Source organism: Sminthopsis crassicaudata, chromosome 3, assembly GCF_048593235.1.
Source record: "Sminthopsis crassicaudata isolate SCR6 chromosome 3, ASM4859323v1, whole genome shotgun sequence".
Taxonomy (NCBI): domain Eukaryota; kingdom Metazoa; phylum Chordata; class Mammalia; order Dasyuromorphia; family Dasyuridae; genus Sminthopsis; species Sminthopsis crassicaudata.
In genome coordinates, this window is record NC_133619.1 from 338375154 (window position 1) to 338395628 (window position 20475).

The following is a 20475-nucleotide window of genomic DNA, read 5'->3' on the forward strand; positions in this document are numbered from 1 at the left end:
CTGGACCTCAGTTTTGTTATTTGGAAAATGAGGAGATTAGACTCAAAGTCCTCCAAGGGCCCTTCCAGCTTTAAAGTCCACACTTCTATAATAGAAAATTGTTTGATTCTGGAAAAGATTCTCTTCAAGAAAGAGAATCTTAATACTCACTTGCTTTTCATCTTTTGTAGATGCCTGGCTGAGAATAAAGGAGATGTTGCTTTTGTGAAACACAGCACCGTCTTGGATAATGTAGATGGTATGTGATTCCCTCTAGGTTTCAGTGAACTATGACATCAGGACCAAGGGTGGCACATGGATCTTTATAGCAATCTTGCACAATTCAGTCCAACAAAGAGAAACTGAGTACATATGGTTATGCAGAATGCTAGAGGCCAGGAGAAGCTGTAGGTTATAGTAAAAAAGCACCACATTTAGAGTTGAATCTGAGTTCAAAGATTAGTCTTATTTATGTGACTTTTGACCAATCACCCCTCCTCTCAAAGTCTTAGTTTCTTCAATTAGAAAGTGAAAGAATTGGACACTACTTGCTTTCTTGGGTTTCTTTGAACTCTGATAACTATGTAGAAAACATAGCTAAGATTCAGGCCCAGACTCTTGGAGTTTATGAGAGCTTAATTTGAGACGTATAAAAATTGTGACAGAGATTGTGCATAATCAGTAGCATCACCTTACACTTTTAATAACTGACACTACCTCTATTACTCTAAGAAGCAGTGTTAATCAATCAATAGATATCCATTAAATGCCTACTATGTGTCAGGCATTGTGCCAAATCCTAGACAAAGAAAAAAGATAATCCTTGCCCTTAGGGAGGCCTCCAGTTTAATGCAGGAGGCAATGTGCAAGCAATTATATACAAACAAGCTATTTGCAGAAAAATTGGAAATAATTAACAGAGGGAAGGCACTAGACTTTTTGGAGGGTGGATCTTTGTAGAAGATGGAATTTTGGAGCTAATCCAATTCCAATTGACTAATGATGGACAGAACCAGCTACATCCAGAAAAGGAACACTGGGAAATGAATGTAAACTGTTATTTTTACCTTCTGAATCCAATTCTTCCTGTGCAACAAAAAATTCGGTTCTACACACATATATTGTATCTAAATTATACTGTAATATATTTAACATATATAAGACTGCTTGCCATCTGGGGTAGGGGGTTGGGGGAGGAAGGGAAAAAATCTGAATAGAAGTAAGTGCAAGGGATAATGTTGTAAAAAATTACCCATGCATATGTACTGTCAAAAAATGTTATAATTATAAAATAAAATAAAAAATTTAAAAAAAAAAAAAAAAAAAAAAGAAGATGGAATTTTATTTAGGACTTGAAGAAAGCCTGGAAGTAGAGATTAGCAGAGAGAGTATTCTAGGTACTGGAGACATGCAGTGAAAATGCCCAAAGATGGGATATGTAGTGTCTCCTCTATGGAGCAGCAAGGAGAAAGTGTGACAGAGATGTTGAATATAAAAAGAAAAAATTGAGGAGGGTGATACAGAGGTAACGCTTATTAAAGACTTTGAATGACACAGTATTTTTATCTTTGGTCCTGGAGGTGATAAAGAAGCACTTAAATTTATTGAATGTGTGTGTGTGTGTGTGTGTGTGTGTGTGTGTGTGTGTGTGTGTATGTGTGTGTGTGCCTGCCAGCCCGACCCCACTAAGAGGGGAAGGAACGGCAGAGCCCGTTTCTGTCTGATTGTCTCCATGGGGGAAGATTGGGACCGGAAGTGGCTCCATCCGTCCCCTCCTGGAAGGACAGCCAGGCTGGGGAATACCGCTATCAGGACACAGAACGAGTCTGGCCTTCTGAGGAGAGGGGCAGAATAAGCCCACCTGGTCAGGCCATCCCTGCAGGCAAACCATGAACCTTCAGGGGCTTGATACCTAACTGCAACATCTGATGAGGAAGCTGAAATATTAATCAAAGACCTGGGGTTACAGAACTGGAGGAGAGGGTCAGAAAGACTCATGGAAGCAGCCACCAAGCAGGTTCCTGTACCTTGGAGACTCCCAAGAGTGATTTTAGGCTGCTCCCAGGTACAGTCAGACTGAGAAGTGGTTCCAGGAACGGAGTCTGTCAGGGCAATCCCCACAAAATAAGGGGGTTCAGAGTTAAAGCAGAGCCAGCAATCATGGCCCAGCTGGGGATTTGTGGAGTTCAAAAGGAGTGCACTATGGGCAACAAATCAAGCATAGAGTGAGAACCAAGGATTCAGGGGGTCTGTCAACCGGGACTAAGGGGTCAGGAATAATAGGACTTTGGGTCAGAGCAGGGGTCTGTGGAGCTAAGGATGGTGGAGGCAGAAAAGGATCAGCCAGGACTGGTGTCCTAGGTGGGACTAGTAAAGCAGTCAGAGGTCCCACGGGCTTAGATGGGGGCGGATCTTTACGCTGAACTAGGAGGTAGTGGCTGAATTCGAACGTGCTTCCTGCTCGGGAACAAAGGGTAAGAGTTCGGGACTGTTCCCACTTCTGGTGGGACGGTTCCTGGATCATTAGGATAATGCAGGGGGGGGGGGGTTCCATTGTGGTCTGGGTCTGCTGGTCAAAGGTTTGGATGGTCATCCTAAAGGAGTCATCTCCTGGGAGTGAGCACCACCCAACACCAGGGCGAAGTCGGAGCGGGGGTCTGTAGGAACCTTGAAGTAGAAGCAGGGAGCCAGGGAGGGATCTACTGTCATCGAGGGTTCTGAGCCTGAGTAGTAGGTGCAGAAAAGGAGGGACCTCCTGCAAGGTCTCTAACGGTCATTGTCCATCTGGGCTTTGGGCGTGAGGGTTTCCCAGAGCTTTGGAAAACAAAGGAAGGAGGAAGAGAATTAAGAAAAATCCCATAATAGCACTTCCAGACTAGAAACGGAGAAAGGGGAAAGGAGCCCTTAGGGGGGATATACAGACAATTTAGGCACTCACAAAATAACAGAGTAAATACAAGGATTAATCTTCCCAGGGTTTCCCACCCAGAGTCTTTGGGGGAAATCAAGCACCGGAGGAACGGATCAGTCTCAGTTTCAGGGGGTCGTCACCAATCTCTGTTTTCCACTCTGTGGTGACCGCGGGTTTCACTGGGCTGTGGTGAATCCAGGCGGGGACTGATTCAACTTTAACAGCTGTGGGCGTGGTGAGAATCACAGGATAAGTTCCTTTCCACCTGGGTTTCAGGCGGGAGGTAGAAAATGTCTTTATCAGGACTGCATCACCAGGCTGGAACGGATGCGCTTGTTCAGAGAAGGGAACTGGAAGGGCTTCTCATACGAGGTGTGAAACCTGTGTGAGGCCTGTGGAAACTTGATAAGGGAGGAGTTAGAAACTTCAGCCATTATATGTTCCCTGGCCACGGGTAAAATCGGAGGTGGCCTCCCAAACAGAATTTCAAACGGAGTTAAACCCAGTCTGTTGGGAGTGCATCTACTCCTCAGTAGTGCAAATGGCAGGAGCGGGACCCAAGAGCTCTGAGTCTCTAAGTCGAGCTTTGTAAGGTATTCTTTTAGTGTTTTATTCATTCTCTCTACCTGTCCAGAGCTCTGAGGTCGGTAAGCACAGTGGGGCTTCCAATCGATGCCCAGGGCCTTGCTTATGCCTTGTGATATTTTGGCAACAAAGGCAGGCCCGTTATCAGACCCTATGGCCACTGGAAGACCAAAGCGGGGCAGTAACTCATTTAGTATCTTTTTGACCACTGTGAGAGCTGTTTCATTTCGGGTGGGGAAGGCTTCTGTCCAACCTGAAAAACTAGCAGGTATTTGTACCCAGCTGTTGATGGCTGTACCTCAGTATAATCTACTTCCCATCTTTCCCCAGGGATGTGTCCCTTAAGCCTGATTCCCACATGGGCTACCTTAATTCTTTGCATATTTACTCTAGCTCAAGTGTTACACCTATGAATGTAACTTCTGATCAATTGGCTAACATCCTTTATATAATATCTGCTCAATAACTGATGCATTTTCTTTTCACCCAAATGAGTGAAATCATGCAAATCCTTCACCAGCATTCTGCTTTATGCTTGTGGAATAAAAATCTTGTCCTCTATGTACCACCAAGCTCCCTCCCTCTGACCTCCCCTCTGAGAAGCCAAAGAATCCTCTGAAGGGGAGTATGCAGGTACCGGAGGAAGGGGAGCGATTGCCAAAGGCAAGGAAGAGGTGGGGGAGGAGATGGCGGCTTGGCGAGCTGCTGCATCCGCAGCCCGATTCTCCACTGCTTCCATTGTCTCACCAGTTTGGTGAGCTGAGCAGTGAATAATAGAAACAGAGAAGGGGAACCAGATAGAATCTAGCAGGGAAAGTATCTCTGCCTTATTCTTAGTTTCCCTCCCAGCGGATGTCAACAGGCCCCTTTCTTTGTAAAGAGAGGCATGGACATGAGCTGTTGCAAAGGCATAGCAGCTGTCAGTATAGATATTAGCTGATTTTTCTTTTGCTATGCACAAGGCTTGAGTTAAAGCCACGATTTCTGCTTTCTGGGCAGATGACCCAGAGGGGAGGAAAGAAGACCAAAGGGGAGAGAGAGAAGGATAATCCATCACTGCTGTCCCAGAAACACGTGTGTCCCTCACAACAAAACTGCTCCCGTCAGTAAAAGGGATCAGGTCAGGGTTTTTCAGCGGGACGTCAGAAAGATCAGGCTTTACTGACTGAGACTCCTCAAGGAGCTGGAAGCGGTCATGCACGGGGACCGGGTCAGAACTAGGATCTGGGAGCAAGGTGGCAGGGTTCAGGGCAGACGAGTTAGAGAAAGGGAGGCGGGGGTGGTCGAGAAGCAGGGCCTGATAGTGAGTAATGCGAGCGTTAGAGAGCCACCTGTCAGGGGCAGACCTGAGCAAAGCCTCCACAGAGTGAGGGGCTGAAACAGAAAGAGACTGGCCCAAGGAAAGCTTGTCAGCTTCCTTTACCAGGAGGGCAGTCGTTGCTATGGCCCTAAGACAGGGGGGCCACCCAGCTGCTACCGAATCCAAACGTTTAGAGAGATATGCAACAGGCCATCGCCAGGGCCCAAGAGTTTGAGTCAAAACACCCTTCACAATACATGTAGCTTCCGCCACAAAAAGATGAAAGGGCTTTGTGATATCGGGAAGAGCTAGGGCAGGGGCCTTGGTAAGGGCGGTCCTGAGACAATCAAAGGCAGCTTGCTCCTCAGAGCCCCACACAAGGGGACCCTGTCCAGCTGTGACAGAATAAAGAGGTTTTGCTATCTCAGCAAAGGAAGGAATCCATAGGCGACAATATCCAGCTGTTCCCAAAAATTCTCAAACCTGTTTCTTAGTAGTGGGGACTGGAATAGACAGGATAGCCTGGATACTTTCAGAAGACAGGGATCGTTGTCCAAACTTGAGAACATACCCCAAATAAGACACTTCAAGAAGACAGAATTGAGCCTTTTTAGCCGAGATCCTGTAACCTAAGGATTGAAGGAGTCCCAAAAGGGCACGGGATGCCCTCAAGCAAAGAGACTCATCAGGGGCTGCAAGGAGAAGGTAGTCTACATATTGGACCAGGGAGCAATAAGAATGCTCCTTGTGGAAGGGCTGGAGGTCCAGATGGAGAGCTTCTCCAAACAGTGTAGGAGAATTTTTAAAGCCCTGAGGCAGTCGAGTCCAAGTAAGCTGACCTGAGAATTCCCCTTGGGGATCTATCCATTGAAAAGCAAAGAGAGGTTGACTGACAGGCGCAAGGGGTATGGAAAAGAAAGTATCCTTTAGATCTAAAACAGTATATGCGGAATGTGTAGGAGGTAACAAGCTGAGTAAAGCATACAGATTCTGAACAGTGGGGTGAATAGTTTCAACCCTTTTGTTAACTTCCCTAAGATCCTGAACAGGGCGATAGTCCGAAGACCCAGGTTTCTCAACTGGAAGCAAAGGGGTATTCCAAGGAGACTTACAGGCTACTAAGATAGCAGCTTCTCTCAATCGGTTAATGTGAACAGAAATACCTAGGAGCGCTTCCCTAGACATAGGATACGGCTTAACAGAAATAGGAGAGGCAGTAGCCAAAAGCTGCACCACCACCGGTGCATGATGAGCAGCCAGACCTGGAGAGTTATTTTCTGCCCACACCTGAGGGAAATCAGCTTGCAGCTGAGAAAGAAGAGGGGAGTGAGCAGGACAGGGCGACGCAGCAGGGGAAGCCACTAAGATATGTTCAAATTGGAGAGCTTTAAGAAGATGTTTCGGACTAGGAGGACTTAAGGTTAGAGAAGCCTGGTCTTCAGAAAAGGAGATGCCTGAAGTTTTCGAAGCAAGTCCCTACCAAGCAATGGGTCTGGGCAGTCTGGCATAACCAGGAACGAGTGGGTTACTGTGCCACGTCCTAGATGGCTCAGTAATCCAGGGATAAGAAACAATTTTACCAGTAGCCCCTTGTATAGAGGTAGATCTCGGAGATAATGGACCCAAAGGTTTTGTTAAAGCAGAGTATGTAGCTCCAGTATCCACCAGGAGCTCAACAGGCTGACCCCCAATTTGTAAGCATACCCTAGGTTCTCGGGGGTCTAGAGAGAGAGAAAGAGAACCAGGGCCGCCTCAGCCTGTCCCTTCTAGAGCAAGGACATTCCTGGGACGATTTCGGTTTGGGCATTCTCTCTTCCAGTGCCCTGTTTTCTTACAATAGGCACACTGGTCTGAGCCCAATGACTGCCGCCCACGGGGCTGGGAAATACTCCCAGGGAAATTGTTTGCTTCTCTCATGGCTGCCACTACTGCCTTGGCACACTCTTTACCTGATGTGTCTCAAGTATTAGAGACTTTCAGAGCTATCTCGACTAGTTGAGAGATATTCATGCCCTCAAAACCTTCCTGCTTCTGTAATTTTCTGCATATGTCTGGAGCAGATTGACTAACTTCACAGATCTATAGTTCTCGGGAGCTTCTGGGTCAATTGTGCTACAAGTTCGGTAAGCTTCATACAACCTTTCTATAAATGCTCCCGGGGATTCTTCTGCACCCTGAGTAACTTCAGAAATCTTGGTCATGTCAGGCTTTCTGGCTGCAGCTTTAAGACCCTGGAGAAGGTATCTGTGATAAGCAGAGAGCCCAGCACCACCCTGCTGGGAGTTGGGGTCCCAGGAAGGTCTTTCAGAGGGAAAACTGGCTTCAATCTGAGCACGATGCTCTTCTACAGATCCTCCTCCAGGTCTCAATACAGCTTTCCTGGCCTCCCTTTTTATTTTGTCTCAATAAGTTCACAACTTAAACAATTATCAGTTTGCTTTTAAAATACCCAATACATAGAAAAATACCCCAAACTGCATATTGTCCTTAACAGAAACTTTTTCAAAAAGACAAAGAAAAACTATTATTTTTGAGGCTCTTTAAATAATCTCAGGATGACCCAATATAATCTTTCTTAAAATAGCAATTAAACAAAAGATTTTATGCAGAGCTCTCACTAGGGCAGCAGAAGAAGGGTGGGAAATAGCAAACGAATAAATTAGACTCACTAATAATCATTTAAGCATTTATAGCCCTGAGATAGTTGATAGAGCTCAGGTTAGCTCCTTCTCTTTTTTTTTCCTTTGCAATGTATGATATATATATATGTATACATATATATATCATACATAGCAAAGGTCAAATACCATATATAAATATATAACAAAGGTTCATATGCTATATCTTGTTTCTGGTATGCAACGGTTCTAATAAACCCTGAAGTGATCAAAAAGCACAAAGAAAAAGAAAATATGGGCCTGAGTCATTTGAACACTCTAAGGGTGGGATCAAAATGGAAGCAAAGTTAGCTGAATAGGAATGAATTTTCATTTTTCATGTTATTCTAAACTGTGGAGAATCAAAGATTCTCCTGAATAGAATGGAATGGATTCTCCTTAATGGAATGGAATGGAATGACATTGTAGTGGTGTAAGCACTCATGCTTAAGAAAACCTGATATTTAGTGAATGCAGATGGAAGATTCATTCCTTTGGCTTCTTTATTTTTTCAGCACCTAAGGATGGACAGAGTCATGGGAAGGACTGTGTGAATAAACCTGCTCAGGGTGAGTCTGAATTGGTAAACCCAGCGATGGAAGGGTTAGCCAGGTGGCACAGGATAGATCACTGGGTCCATCTTCCTGAGTTCAAGTCCAGCCAGACAACTTAATCGTTGTGTTACCCTGGGCATGTCACTTCACTCTGATTACCTCAGTTTCTCCATCTATAAAATAAACTGGAGAAGGAAACTCAAGCTACTCTAGTGTCCCTGCCAAGAAAACCCCAAATGGGGTCACAAAGAGTCAGATATTACTGATAAATGACTGAATACAAATAGTTAATGGGAGAGATTTCCTTAGGAAATAATAGGATTCTCTTTAACTGAAAGTCTTTTGAGAATAGTCTGGATGACTACTTGCTGAGTTTGTTGTAGTATGGATAACTTTCTGGTCATGAGAAATTAAGTAAAAGACTGAGGTTCTTCCAATGCTCTGGTTCCTATAAGTCTGAGGACATTTATATATCTGTTTTCCCCAAGGCATGAAGTAAGTTTGGTCTAGTGGCATCAAATGGCCCTTTCTGGAATGGCTCATAATGCTAACTATTGCTTTTTTGTGTCTGTTATTTTCAAGGTTATTATGCTGTGGCTGTTGTTAGGTCAGGTACTGATCTCTCATGGAATTCACTGAAACACAAGAAATCCTGCCACACAGCAGTAGGCAGAAGTGCTGGTTGGAACATTCCCATGGGTCTGATATACAACCAAACCCATTCCTGTGTATTTGGTAAGCTGGTTCTTTGAAGAAGTTATTTGTTTGATTTTCTCTAATTGTTAGAGACTTCAGGAAATTTACACTGTGAAGTCCCTCGTTACCTTGGGTGGTAGAGAGTGCTAAATATTTCTATACGTGTAGAATCAGGTTAAAACATATCAAGGACACATTTGAAGGAGAAAAGCAGTCACCAATGTACCTGGATTATGGTGTGGTATATGAATTGACTTTCTAAATAGGAGCCTTGAGTGATTTTTTAAATCACCATCTGAAAAAAGAATAAAGTAAAAAGTGTACAGTAAAGAACAAAAGAATAACCTAGATGGAAGCAAGAACAAAAAAAAATGGACAGTCATAAATATGACTTCTTTGTTTTATTGAAATGGAAATATATTGAATATTGTTATTCTGCTGGGCACATGGCAATATATATTTTTACTTACCATGTTCTGTCTTTTTCTGGGTTTTTTTATGAAATTTTAACTATTTTTAAAAAAGAAAAAAATCACCATCAGGTCTGTGTATTGGGGGGGTCACCTTCTCTCCCTGCAATGTTGCCTTATCTCTGAACCTCTGATTTATTTCAGGTTCTGGGCTTATGATCACATCTTCATTTAATTGGGGCAATTATGTAATTTAAAATAGAGGCTTTTAACATGGGAAATAAAAGGAAGCACTCATATTATTCAAGTAGAAACCACTGTCTTTTCTCTGTGTAGATAAATACTTCAGTGAATCTTGTGCTCCTGGTGCTGATGTTACTTCCAATCTCTGTGCCTTATGTATTGGCAATCGATACTCACCAATTTTGGATAAATGTGCTTCTAGTACCAGAGAAAACTACTATGGCTACAATGGGGCTTTTAGGTAAGTGTATTAAACCCAACCCTAAAATACCATCACCAATATCAGTCTCTTCTTCCTTTTATTCTCAACATCTTTCCAATACATTAACTCTTCCTTCTGCTTTACAGCTCTGGGCTATACTTAGAAGAGTATCAGCTTTAGGAAATAGTCTTTCAAAGAAACTGAAAGATGCACACAATGACATGATCAGGGATCCAAGTGTCCCTGATATCCAAAGAAGATACTCTTATCTGTAAGATTCCTCAAGATACCTTGGTTTCCCATTGCTTTCCTTCTTGTTCTCTTGGACTCAGGTCTTTTGTCACTCCCATTGATGTACTTCCTCTTCTCTTGGATTCAGGCCTTTTGCCATGGATTGTTCATTATTACAGCTTATAAATTCTTTCCCAGGAATGCAGAGATGAAAATGTACTGGCACAGGATTAATAGTTAAATTGTAAAATCATAGATCAGAAGGAGCTGTTATTGATCATCTAGTCCCCAGCTTCTTAAACTGGGATCTTGTAATGTGGGGGTCATGAAATTATGATTGAATCATTTTATATACTTGTTATATTCGGGGCCATGAAAAATTTCTTGGGTGAAAAAGGGCCATGAGTGGAAAAGTTTAAGAAGCCCTGAATTTTTCTAATCTACTTTTATCTTTTTATAGATGGGGAAATTGAAGTGGAGAAACCTTATGTGATTTGCTCAGGATTGTGCAGCTGGTTAGGGGCAGGTCCATGACTACTAGTGAGGTCTCCTCACTCTCACTGAGGATTTTAGACCAGGTCCATAGGATGTAGTCCAGATCAGTGGCTCTGTACATTTGGTCATTTGCCAGCATCATCAAATTTGTTGGGTGGCTGTTGGATTTTTTTCCCTAACAGTCTGATGGGCAATGTGGCCTTTTAATGCCTCTTAGTTGGAGTAAAGATAGGAAACATTAGAAGTTGAACAGCTAAAGGAAAAGGTAGCATTCTGCATTGGAAAGAATACAGATTGTGGAGTCAGAAAACCTAGGCTGTCCTCTGATACTTATTTACCTGTATAATGTTGAATACATTAAGCTTCAGTTTGTTCTCTGTAAAAATAAAGTTGGCCCAAAAGTATTCGCTAAGGCTATTCTAGATCTCAGTTTAGTGCTGTGATTACTTTGCCTCTTTTATTATCATGGAATGAATTATTGAATCTCAGAATTAGAAAGATGCTCAGTAACCATCCAATCCGATTTATGTCCCAGAAGAAATTTTTTCCCTAACATCTAAGAAATGATCTAGACTCTGGGCAGTGAGATAGATAGGTCACTTACCTGAGGTGTTCGTTCCACTTTGGGACTGATCTCAAAAGTTGCTGGTGTTCAGTCACTTCAGTCGTGTCTGCCTCTTTGTGACCCCATCTCAGATTTCCTTGGCATAGACACTGGAGCAGTTTGCCATTTGCTTCTCCAATTAATTTTACAGGTGAGGAAATTGAGGCAAACAGGGTGAAGTGAATTGCCCAAGATCTGCAATCAGTTCCTGACTCTAGGCGTAGCATTCTGTGCACTATGGTGCCACCTGGCTGCTCCAAGAAAATTCTTAGTGCTCAGTGATTCTGAAAATGCACTTTTCTCAAAGGCAGCCTGTGAAGAGAGACCCGTGATATCATTGTTGTAGGAAATTCCTTCTGCTAAGCACAGACAAGTTTATCTAATTTATAACCTTGAAAGGTTACCCAGAACACAGTGCTTAAAAGCTAACACATGTCCGAGGAGATGCTTGACATGGGGTCTTCATCATGCTGGGAAGGCTAGCCTTCTAAAAGGGGTCATGGAATCATAGATTATTAATTAATACCAGAAGAGTCTCAAAAGGTAAACCCTCTATTTTCTATATAAGGCACCGAGAGATCATGGGACTTGTCCAAGATCACATAGGCTATGAGTGACAAAACTAAAATTTGAACTGATCTTTTCTGATTTCCAACCCAACCCAACATGCTTTCGATGGCATCCTGCTATTGGGGGAAAAATTATAATGTCAGCCAAGTGTACAGCATCTTTGGCTCTTAGCAGAAGGAACCTTACAGATCACAGAGTGTATCCTCTTCAGATACAGAAGACTGAGGCCCAAGGAGGTTGTGTTATACAGGTAGTTTCAGAGGAGGGAATAAACAATATAAACCTGTAAAGTATTTTGTGTTTGTTTAATGTAATTTTGTATGATCAGCTAACACACTGAATAAATTATGATTGATCAAAATGGATTATGGTGACTAAAGCCTTGGCTTCTTTTTGTTCTAAAATTAATCGCTGATAACTTTGACTCTACTTAGTGATATATGATGCACAATAACTTGATTGTTGGCCAGTCTTTACCAGGATAAAAATAAAATATTTTGTAAAGATTTTATTTCATTATATAATATTTTATTCATATAGAGGGACTTTCTTTTAAAAAATATTTATTTTCACATGCATCATAATCTGCTCCTTTCACTGCCCCTCTCCTACTGAATAAAATAAATAAGAGTTGCATAATAAATATGTATAGTGCAGTAAAAATAAATTCCTATATTGGCCACACCCAAAAATGTATGCTCCTGTCTCTGTGCTTTTTTAAATTTATCATTTCCTCAGAAGAAGTGAGTGGCATATTTCACCTCGAGGTTTTTATCACTACATTGATCAGAATACTAAAGTCTTTCAAAGTTAAATTTCTTCATAATCCTGCCATTATATAGCTTATCTTCCTAGTTTTGCTCACTTTGCTTTGCATCAGTTCAAAAATACCTTTCTAGTTTCCTCTGAAAATGTCTATTTTATTATTTCTTATGGATGTGAATATTCCATCACCTACAGATCCTATAATTTGTTTAATCATTACCCAATAGAAGGAAAGATTTTTTTCAATTTTAATCCACCAAGAAGATAAGAGCCTCTAGAGCTACTGTGGTATTTTGGTACATATAGATCCTTTGGAAGTTTCATTTTATTCTTTATCTACTAAGAGTAGGCTCTTTGGGTCAAAGGACAAGAACATTTTAATAATTTTCTTTGAAGAATTCTAAATTTTTTTTAAATAATTTTTTCAGTTCCACTTTCTCCTAAGGCGTATAAAGATGGTCGTCTATATCAGTAAAAAGAGTACACATGTGGATGTAATCATGTTCGACTTTTGGAAGATAATGACTATGTCTCAAGAATGTCAAAAGCCAAAATCGACCATAGTGAAGAAAGGAAACCTGTCGACACTGTTCATGATCAGCAGCTACCCAAACGCCTCCCCAAAAGAACAATCTGTGTTTCTGTAATCTCCACTGAAAACAAAACATGGAACAAGAAACAGCAGAAATCTTCTTCTTACCTGAATCAATAAGGAAATAAAATTTTCTGTCAAGGAAAGTCAGGAGGGCAAAGTGGGTAGGCACTAAGGAAATTACTTTGTATGCATAGAGAGGCTATGAGAGAGACAGTGATTGAGAAGGAAACAAAGAGAGACAGAGATAGAGACAGAAACAGAGAGAGATAGTCAGAGATAGAGATGGAGACCGAAAGAGACGAGAAAGACAAAGATACAGAGACAGAGGTGGAGATAGAGACAGAGACAGAGAGACAGAAAGAATAAAGTAAACAATCCCATATTATAGACAGAAATCCCCTAATTGACAGGAGAAACAAAAGAACCATAAATTATGTACAGCAAATTCCTTGTTGAAGTTCACTAGGCTTAATTACTGAAAACAAGGTGCCCTGGGCTGCTTTCCTCCTTAAGCTCTGTCCCCTTGGATCTTTCTTCTAAGAGATTTCCGTGTGAAGAACTGGCTTACTCTTCCCATCCTCAGTCCTCTTCCCTTCCCCATCACAAGTCGAGTGCAATTAAATGTCTTCATCATGAGGTTCAGGCTTGCCCACCTCACTCTCTACTCTATCTTGCTCCAAGAAGTCTGGGAAGATCCCCTATTCAAATAGGCTGCCCCCTCAATAGTAACTTCTTTTCTGTTGCTGGTTATCCTTTGTTAAAGTCTCTAATCTCCTGTTGCCATTTCTACTTGTTGTAGTCCTTTCCTTCCCAGTTGTGTGGTTTAGTGAAAAAGAACATTTGGCTAAAGAGTCTCCTCCAGGTTTAAGCCTCAGTTTTGCCATGATCACTATGAACATGAGCAGATCACTTACAACCTTACTGAGCCCCATTTGCTTCCTCTGAAAAATGAGAATAATAAAAATTGAAATAGAGATTTAGAGATAAGATCATGTAGTCCAATGCCCTTGATTTATAAAGGAAGGCCCAGAGGCATTTAAGTGATTTATTCAAGGTCACACAGATAACAATGGCAGAGCTGAAGTTCAGCTCAGCTCTTCATATTCCAAAACTAACATACTAAAACACTGGAACAACCTGCCCCTCCTTGATGAGCTGATGAGGAAAGAACTTCTGAAAACTTAAAATCCTAACAAATCGTGCTAGTGCAGGGTATAAGGCCTAAGCAGGACATTTCCCCATAACTTGGAGACAATCAGAAGACATCACTTTCAGAAAATGAAAGTAATAATTACCATAATGCAGATGTGAGTAGCCATTGGCAGTAGTAATTCACTCTAAGATATACATTGGGAAGGAGCTGCTGAATGAAGTAAGTAAGGCTTCCCCAAAACCTTTCCTGGAGAATCTCATCTAAAATTCAACTAAATGAAAGAACAAGCATGAGGGTGGGGAAACTGATGTAGATAGTTCATTGGGGATTTCCCTGACCAATTTGAGGAGCTTCTAAGTTGAATTTTTCATAATATTTTTTAGTCATTTCAATTGTGTATGACTTCTCATTAGAATGTGAACTCCTACAGATCTTAATGCTTTATTTTTTGGAGGGGGGAGAGGTGTCTCCAATATTTAACCTAGCAGTTAATAGCTGCTTGTTAGGTGGTGCAGTATATAGAGTGCTAGGCCTGGATTCAAAAGACTCATCTTCCTCAGTTCAAATCTAACTATAGACCTTAACCAGCGGGACAAGTCACTTAACCCTGTTTGCCTCAGTTTCCTCCTCTGTAAAATGAGCTGAAGAAGGACATGGCAAACCAGCCCAGTATCCTCGCTAAGAAACTCTACATGAGGTCATGAAAAGTTGGACAGAACTGATCAACAGCAAATAAAAATTCTTGGTGATTTGCCTTAACTACGGACTCTGATGAGTCTGAGAGTAACCTACACATCTATACGTTCCTGCCCATTCCTACCCTGCTGCAGAACTGTTGATATGAGACAATCACAGTGCAAGAGAAGGGAAGAGAGGGAATAAGCATTTATATGATGGTTACTCTGTGTCAAGCGCTGTGTTAAGAGCTTTACAAATATTATTTCATTTGATCCTCACAACCTTGGGAGGATAATGCTGTAATTTTTAAAATTTTTTTTACATTTTACAGTTGAGAAGACCAAAGTAAACAGACATTAAGTTACTTGCTCAGTATCACACAGCTAGTAAGTATCTGAAGCTGGATTTGAACTTCCTGACTTCAAGCCCAGAGCTCCAACTTAGCTGTGGCACTTAGCGGCCTTTTAGTTTGTTCTCCTAGTTAGAAGAGGATAGCACAACGGAAGGGAGAGGAAAAGAGGAAGAGAAAGGAAGGAAGAAGGGAAAGGAGGTAGGGAAAGGGGAAGGGAAGGAAAAGGAAATTTTTGTTTTTGGCATTTGGGGTTGGGTGGCTTTGAATGCCACTTTATGTTTTTGGCCTTTAACTTTCTCATCTGTCAAATGAGAAGGCTGGACTGAATGATCTGAAAAGTTCCTTTCAAAGTTAGTATTATATGATTCTAAAATAAGCTGTAATCTAAGCAAGTGTAACCTTTCCTTTATAAAGTAATATTATACAATCAGATGGTTCGAATGGAGTGTAGAAAAAAAAAGGGGGGGGAAGTGGAACAACCCAACAACAACAGACTTTATCTTTGTGCTTCTAGAACCACACAGGAGAAAGAGTATCCCTACCAGCAGACTTGGTATATACTTTGTACCCATAAAGGAGCCCTGAACTTGAAGTCACACCATCCCAGTTGGAATCTTAACTCTGCTGCTTATTAACCCAATAACTCTCCAAGTCTCTCGCTACCCCCTCACCTGTAAAGTATTTCTATGATAAAAATATCCAAAATCAAAAGATGATTAAATTTCCCAGGACACTTGGGAAATATGTGTAAACATTCATTGGGGAACACTGACTCCAATTTTCAAAAAGCCTTGTGACCAAAGCGGGGCTAAGGATTGGTATAAATAGACTTGGAAAAACATTTGGTGGGAGTTGGAGGTTCTTTCCAGGACCAGGACTATATAGGGATACCCCAGAGACAAACAAGCCGCCTATGATGTCCCAAAGCAAAAAAGACATCCAAGCCACAATGAAGCTGTGGAGACTTAACTGATTATGACAGCATAGATGCAGATGCTATGGGTAAAATTTCCCACTCAGGGGACTGAGTGTTGCCTTAGACGCTTGCAAGCAGTGTGATTCTGGGAAAATATTAACCTCTCTACTGAAATTTCTCCATCTATGAAATGGGGATAGTGCTGGCACTTCATCATAAGTAAGGATCAAATGAATTGACAATACATATAAAGTGCTTTGTAAACTTTAAAACTCTATATAAAGTCTACCTATTGTATATTGTCTCCATTGTCTAGTACTTGCCTTTATCTACTTAGAAATTTGGGAATATCTGACCTTAAGAAAGGTCTACATATTCAGTGGTTCATCTGACTCCAAGTTCAATATTCAGTGCATTGTCCCACGGAACTTTCTGTGGTAGTGATGCACAGTGAATAGAGTGCTGGGCCTGGAATCAAAAACCTCATCTTCCTAAGTTCAAATCTGACCTCAGATATTTACAAGTTGTAAGAATTAGCAAGTCACTTCACCCTTATTGTCTCAATTTCTTCATCTGTAAAATGAACTGGAGAAGAACAGGACATTTACTCTAATATTTCTGCCAAGAAATCATTAAATGAGGTCATAAAGAGCAGGGCATGACTGAACAACAACAATTGCAAATACAAATTGATTGTGAGCTCTCTTGAGGCAAGAATGAGGTGGGGAGAATAGAAGCAAACACTTGTGTTGAATTTCACTGCCACACTATCCTTTCAAAGGGATACCTCAAGCTTGAATTTGAAGACCTTCTTGACCAATGTTAATCATGAAAAAGACTATAATAGTTAGTGAATAGTGAGTAAATCCATTTATCCAAGTAAATACTAAGCAGAAATAATAGAAGCTACATGGATTAAAATATGCCAATTAACAATTAAAGTTAACAATTTCTCCTACTGGGAAGAAGTTATCTCCATTCATACAAAAGACTCTGATCTCACCCAAAGGAAAATTCTTTAAACTTTTTAGTGTAAACCAAACTGGAAATTGAGGATATACTGAAGCCCTGATTTTCACCTACATGGCTTCTTTCCAGGCTTTATTCTCTTTACCTCTGAATTTCTCCTCATAGAGTTTGTCAGTACATGTATTTTCTATGGAATTAGGAAGCACATTTCTCTTCTCTCAAGCTCTTACACCAACGTTCCCTGGCACAGGCATGTACCATTATCATCATTCTGCCAAGAAGGAGACTTGTATACTACTGTTCTACACTTGAAGCCAAAGTTACATCTATACTCCATCTTCACCTCAGTGAATTTTCACAAGCATTCCCTCTAGCTGGAATATATTTCCACCTCTCAGAATCCTTGTCTAATTCAAGGTTTAATTTGGGTACCACCTTCTTGATGAAAGCTCCCTTTCCTTTCTCTCCATCCCTACTTGTTAATGCTTTCTTCATCCTTACTTTTTCTTATGCTAGTCTGACTTACAATGAATGTTTAATCCCACTATTAGAATCTAAGCTCCAAAGGAGTGCAGGGACTGTTTCATTTGTGCCATTTCACATAGATTATTATCTATCTGTTATCTATTTATGTTAAATAAATTCCTATTTAATTGAATACTTGATGAATGCCCTTTTTCTAGCTTTCCAAAGTTTTATTTACTCTTTTGGATATATTATTACTAAGTGTTTCCACATGGAAAATAAAGTTATGGGAATGGGTTTGCTGAAGACACCTTCAGCAGAGTAAAAACTTAGAAAACAACCTGGAGGCTGGAATTCAGTTTTTAAAATAATGTCCCTTGTTAATAAAAAAGAAAGAAAGAAAAAAAATTAAATTAAAAGAAAGAAAGTGAGGCCTACAAGTTTAATACATTATGGTGCTAGGTTTCCTCCTTGGGCACCTCCAGCTTTTGTCTAAATTGTTTCTTTTCCTTCTCCTCTTTCACCTTATTCATGGACAGTTCTGAGAACTTCCTCGCCCCATTTTTGATGCTACTATGCCTGCTCTTGTTACCTATTCTTCCTTCTGTATATTCCTTATTTTCATATTTTGACTTAAGCTTCAGGGCATTTGCTGCATTTAGGAACTGGATCACATTTAGGCTTGGGATTTTAATCAACAAAGTCAACATGTGTGTTTCAGACCCAGGCCCTTTGAGCACTGCCTGCATTGGCCTTCAGCTCCAGCAATGGTGTCAAATGGTGATTTGCACAGATATTCAAAATTTTGTCCCTTCTCAGGAGGAGGCAAATCATCCCCTTCTCCTTGTGTTTCAGTAGATTTGTGTTACCTGCTCCTAGCTCTTTCCATTTGGAAAGATCATTCTCAGATGCAAATCAGAACTACGTGGCCCAAATCATAAAAAGCTCTTCATCTTCTTCAAGAGTCTTGATCTCCTGCTCAGGAAGAGGCACTATGGGCTCAAACTGTGGATCATAGTTTGAGTCATCCACATTCTCTGGATTAGGGTTCATCTCAATCAGTCATGTCTTCAGAGGCTAACCTTCCACAGGAGCTGGACCTCAATGAAGAAACAGCAGAGAAAAAGCCTGGATCCTAATTTAATAACATTCCTTTCCATTTTAGGAGGGAGTGAAGTAAGGACTAAAGTCCGGGAACCATGGATCTTGAAAGATTAACTTAACACATTGAAAAAGCTGATTTGAGCCTTTCTGTAAGTAAGAATTTTTTTTTAAACAATCAAGATTAAGTGAATTGTCTAGTGTTAGTAAATGTCAGGAGCTGGATTTGAACTCAGGCCCTCCTAACTTCAGGATCTGTTCATTGTTCCACCTAATTTCCCCTAAGTTAAAGGTTCTTAACTTGGGGTTTGCAGATACTTTTTTTTAACTGTATTTAATATAGTTGGTTTCCTTTGAAATCCTCTATATTTTATTTTATGCTTCCTATTGAAAGATTTCATGGAAAAAAATAACAGCAACACTAACAAAACAACTCCCTTCCATTATCCCGCCTTCAAAAAAAGAACCACTGATGAGGAGGAAAATAATGGGGAGAGAGGAGGGAGTAAAAACTTTTTCCTATCCCTTGAGTCCTTCCCTAGCTTTGGAAGTAAAGGTGAGGCATCTCAGAAATTAAATTTTGTGGCTTGGATGAGCTGATAATTAATCCAGGTCCAGTTACTAGCTTTGTTCAACTATTTGGTGGGCACAGTCTCCTCTCTTTCAAGCAAGCACTGGAGATCTTGTTCTCTGAGCTCCTTTCTGGAAGATGCAGGACCTGGGATAGAGGACACCTTCTCTGTTCCTGGTTGAGAGAAGTTAGTGTGGCCATGAACTCATTCCCCTCTGGCTTTTCTCCTTTAGGGCTGTGCCTGGCTTCTACAGATCGACAAGTAAGATGGTGTGCCATATCACAAAATGAGCTGAAGAAATGTCATGAATTTAAGGAAGCCTTAAAGACCACCAACAGTCCCAGTCTGGCCTGCATCATGAAAACCTCCCACATGGATTGTGTCAAGGCCATCTCAGGAGGTCACAAGCCCTTGTTAGTGGTGGAGGGTGTGTGACTGTCTGCCTGAAAGAGAATGGAAGAATGCTGTCTCTGCTCTCCACCAATACTCTTACTTTGTTTCCTTTCCATGAGGGTCTCTAAGAAATTCTTGTTATTGTTCAGTTGTTTCAGTCTTGTCTGGTTCTTTATGACCCCATTGCGGTTTCCTTGGCAGAGATCCTGGAGTGATTTGCCATTTCCTTCTCCAGATGAATGTACACATGAGGAAACTGAGGCTACAGAGTTAACTGACTTGCTTGGGAGCTGAGGGCGGATTTGAACTTGGGAAGATGATTCTTCCTAATTCTAGGCTTAACACTCTGTGCACTGTAGTGCCACCTAGCTACTGCAAAGAAGCTCTTAGTTCTCAGTAATTCTGGAAAAAGGGCTTTCCTCAAAAAGGGGCTTGGGGGAGGGTTAGGGGGGAGACAGAATTATGCTGACAAAGCAGCTGCTTGGAACATAGAGGGAAAGGGCAGTGAGATGGCACAGTGAATACATAGAGTGCTGGCCCTGAAATCAAGAGGAGCTGATTTCAAATCTGGCTTCTGTCACTCAATACTTCCTAACTATGTGACCCCTGGGCAAATCACTTAACCCCAATTGCCTCAGCAAAAAAAAGAAAAAAAAAATCCAGAAATGATTTAATGTAATGGCAACTCAGTTATTTAAAAAAAAAATTTTTGCCAGCTCTGTTGCTACCTTGTAATGGCATGGAATGAAGCCTGACTTCTTTAAGGCTATCTGCAAATAGCCAGCAAAGGGCAAGCTTTGGCAAGGCCTGACAAATTGGAGAGACATCAGCTAAGGGAGGGTCTAGTGATTGGGCACCTGCCAGATGAGGTATTCCAGATCAGTGCAGCCATGCTCCTTATCTGGAACTCAGCTGCCAGGTGAACTATTATTTATTTTTGGCCACAATAATTCCTCTAGACTATCTTGTAGGGATGGAGGAGAATTTAGGTGAAGAAAGCATTCAAGTACAAATGGTAAAAGATGATGGAATCATAGATTTGGATCTGAAAGGGACCTTTGATGCCACTCAGTTTAGCT

At 41.2% G+C, this 20475-nt stretch overlaps 2 protein-coding genes and 1 pseudogene across 2 annotated transcripts in view; 2 read left to right on the forward strand and 1 right to left on the reverse strand.

Moving 5' to 3' along the window:
• The window catches only part of LOC141562102 (serotransferrin-like), a 29903-nt gene extending 18101 nt beyond the window's left edge, over nucleotides 1–11802 (forward strand). Inside the window, exons 10-13 of the mRNA XM_074302111.1 lie at nucleotides 7948–8001; nucleotides 8569–8721; nucleotides 9429–9576; nucleotides 9684–11802. Of these exons, the coding sequence (XP_074158212.1) occupies nucleotides 7948–8001; nucleotides 8569–8721; nucleotides 9429–9576; nucleotides 9684–9717 (389 nt within the window). The 3' untranslated portion in view covers nucleotides 9718–11802. The remainder of the gene's footprint in view (nucleotides 1–7947; nucleotides 8002–8568; nucleotides 8722–9428; nucleotides 9577–9683) is intronic.
• Nucleotides 11803–17788: 5986 nt separating this feature from the next.
• Nucleotides 17789–18502, reverse strand: LOC141561670 (ran-specific GTPase-activating protein pseudogene; annotated as a pseudogene).
• A 699-nt stretch (nucleotides 18503–19201) lies between these two features.
• The window catches only part of LOC141562103 (serotransferrin-like), a 29900-nt gene continuing 28626 nt past the window's right edge, over nucleotides 19202–20475 (forward strand). Inside the window, exon 1 of the mRNA XM_074302112.1 lies at nucleotides 19202–19430. Coding sequence (XP_074158213.1) covers nucleotides 19202–19430 — 229 coding nt within the window. The remainder of the gene's footprint in view (nucleotides 19431–20475) is intronic.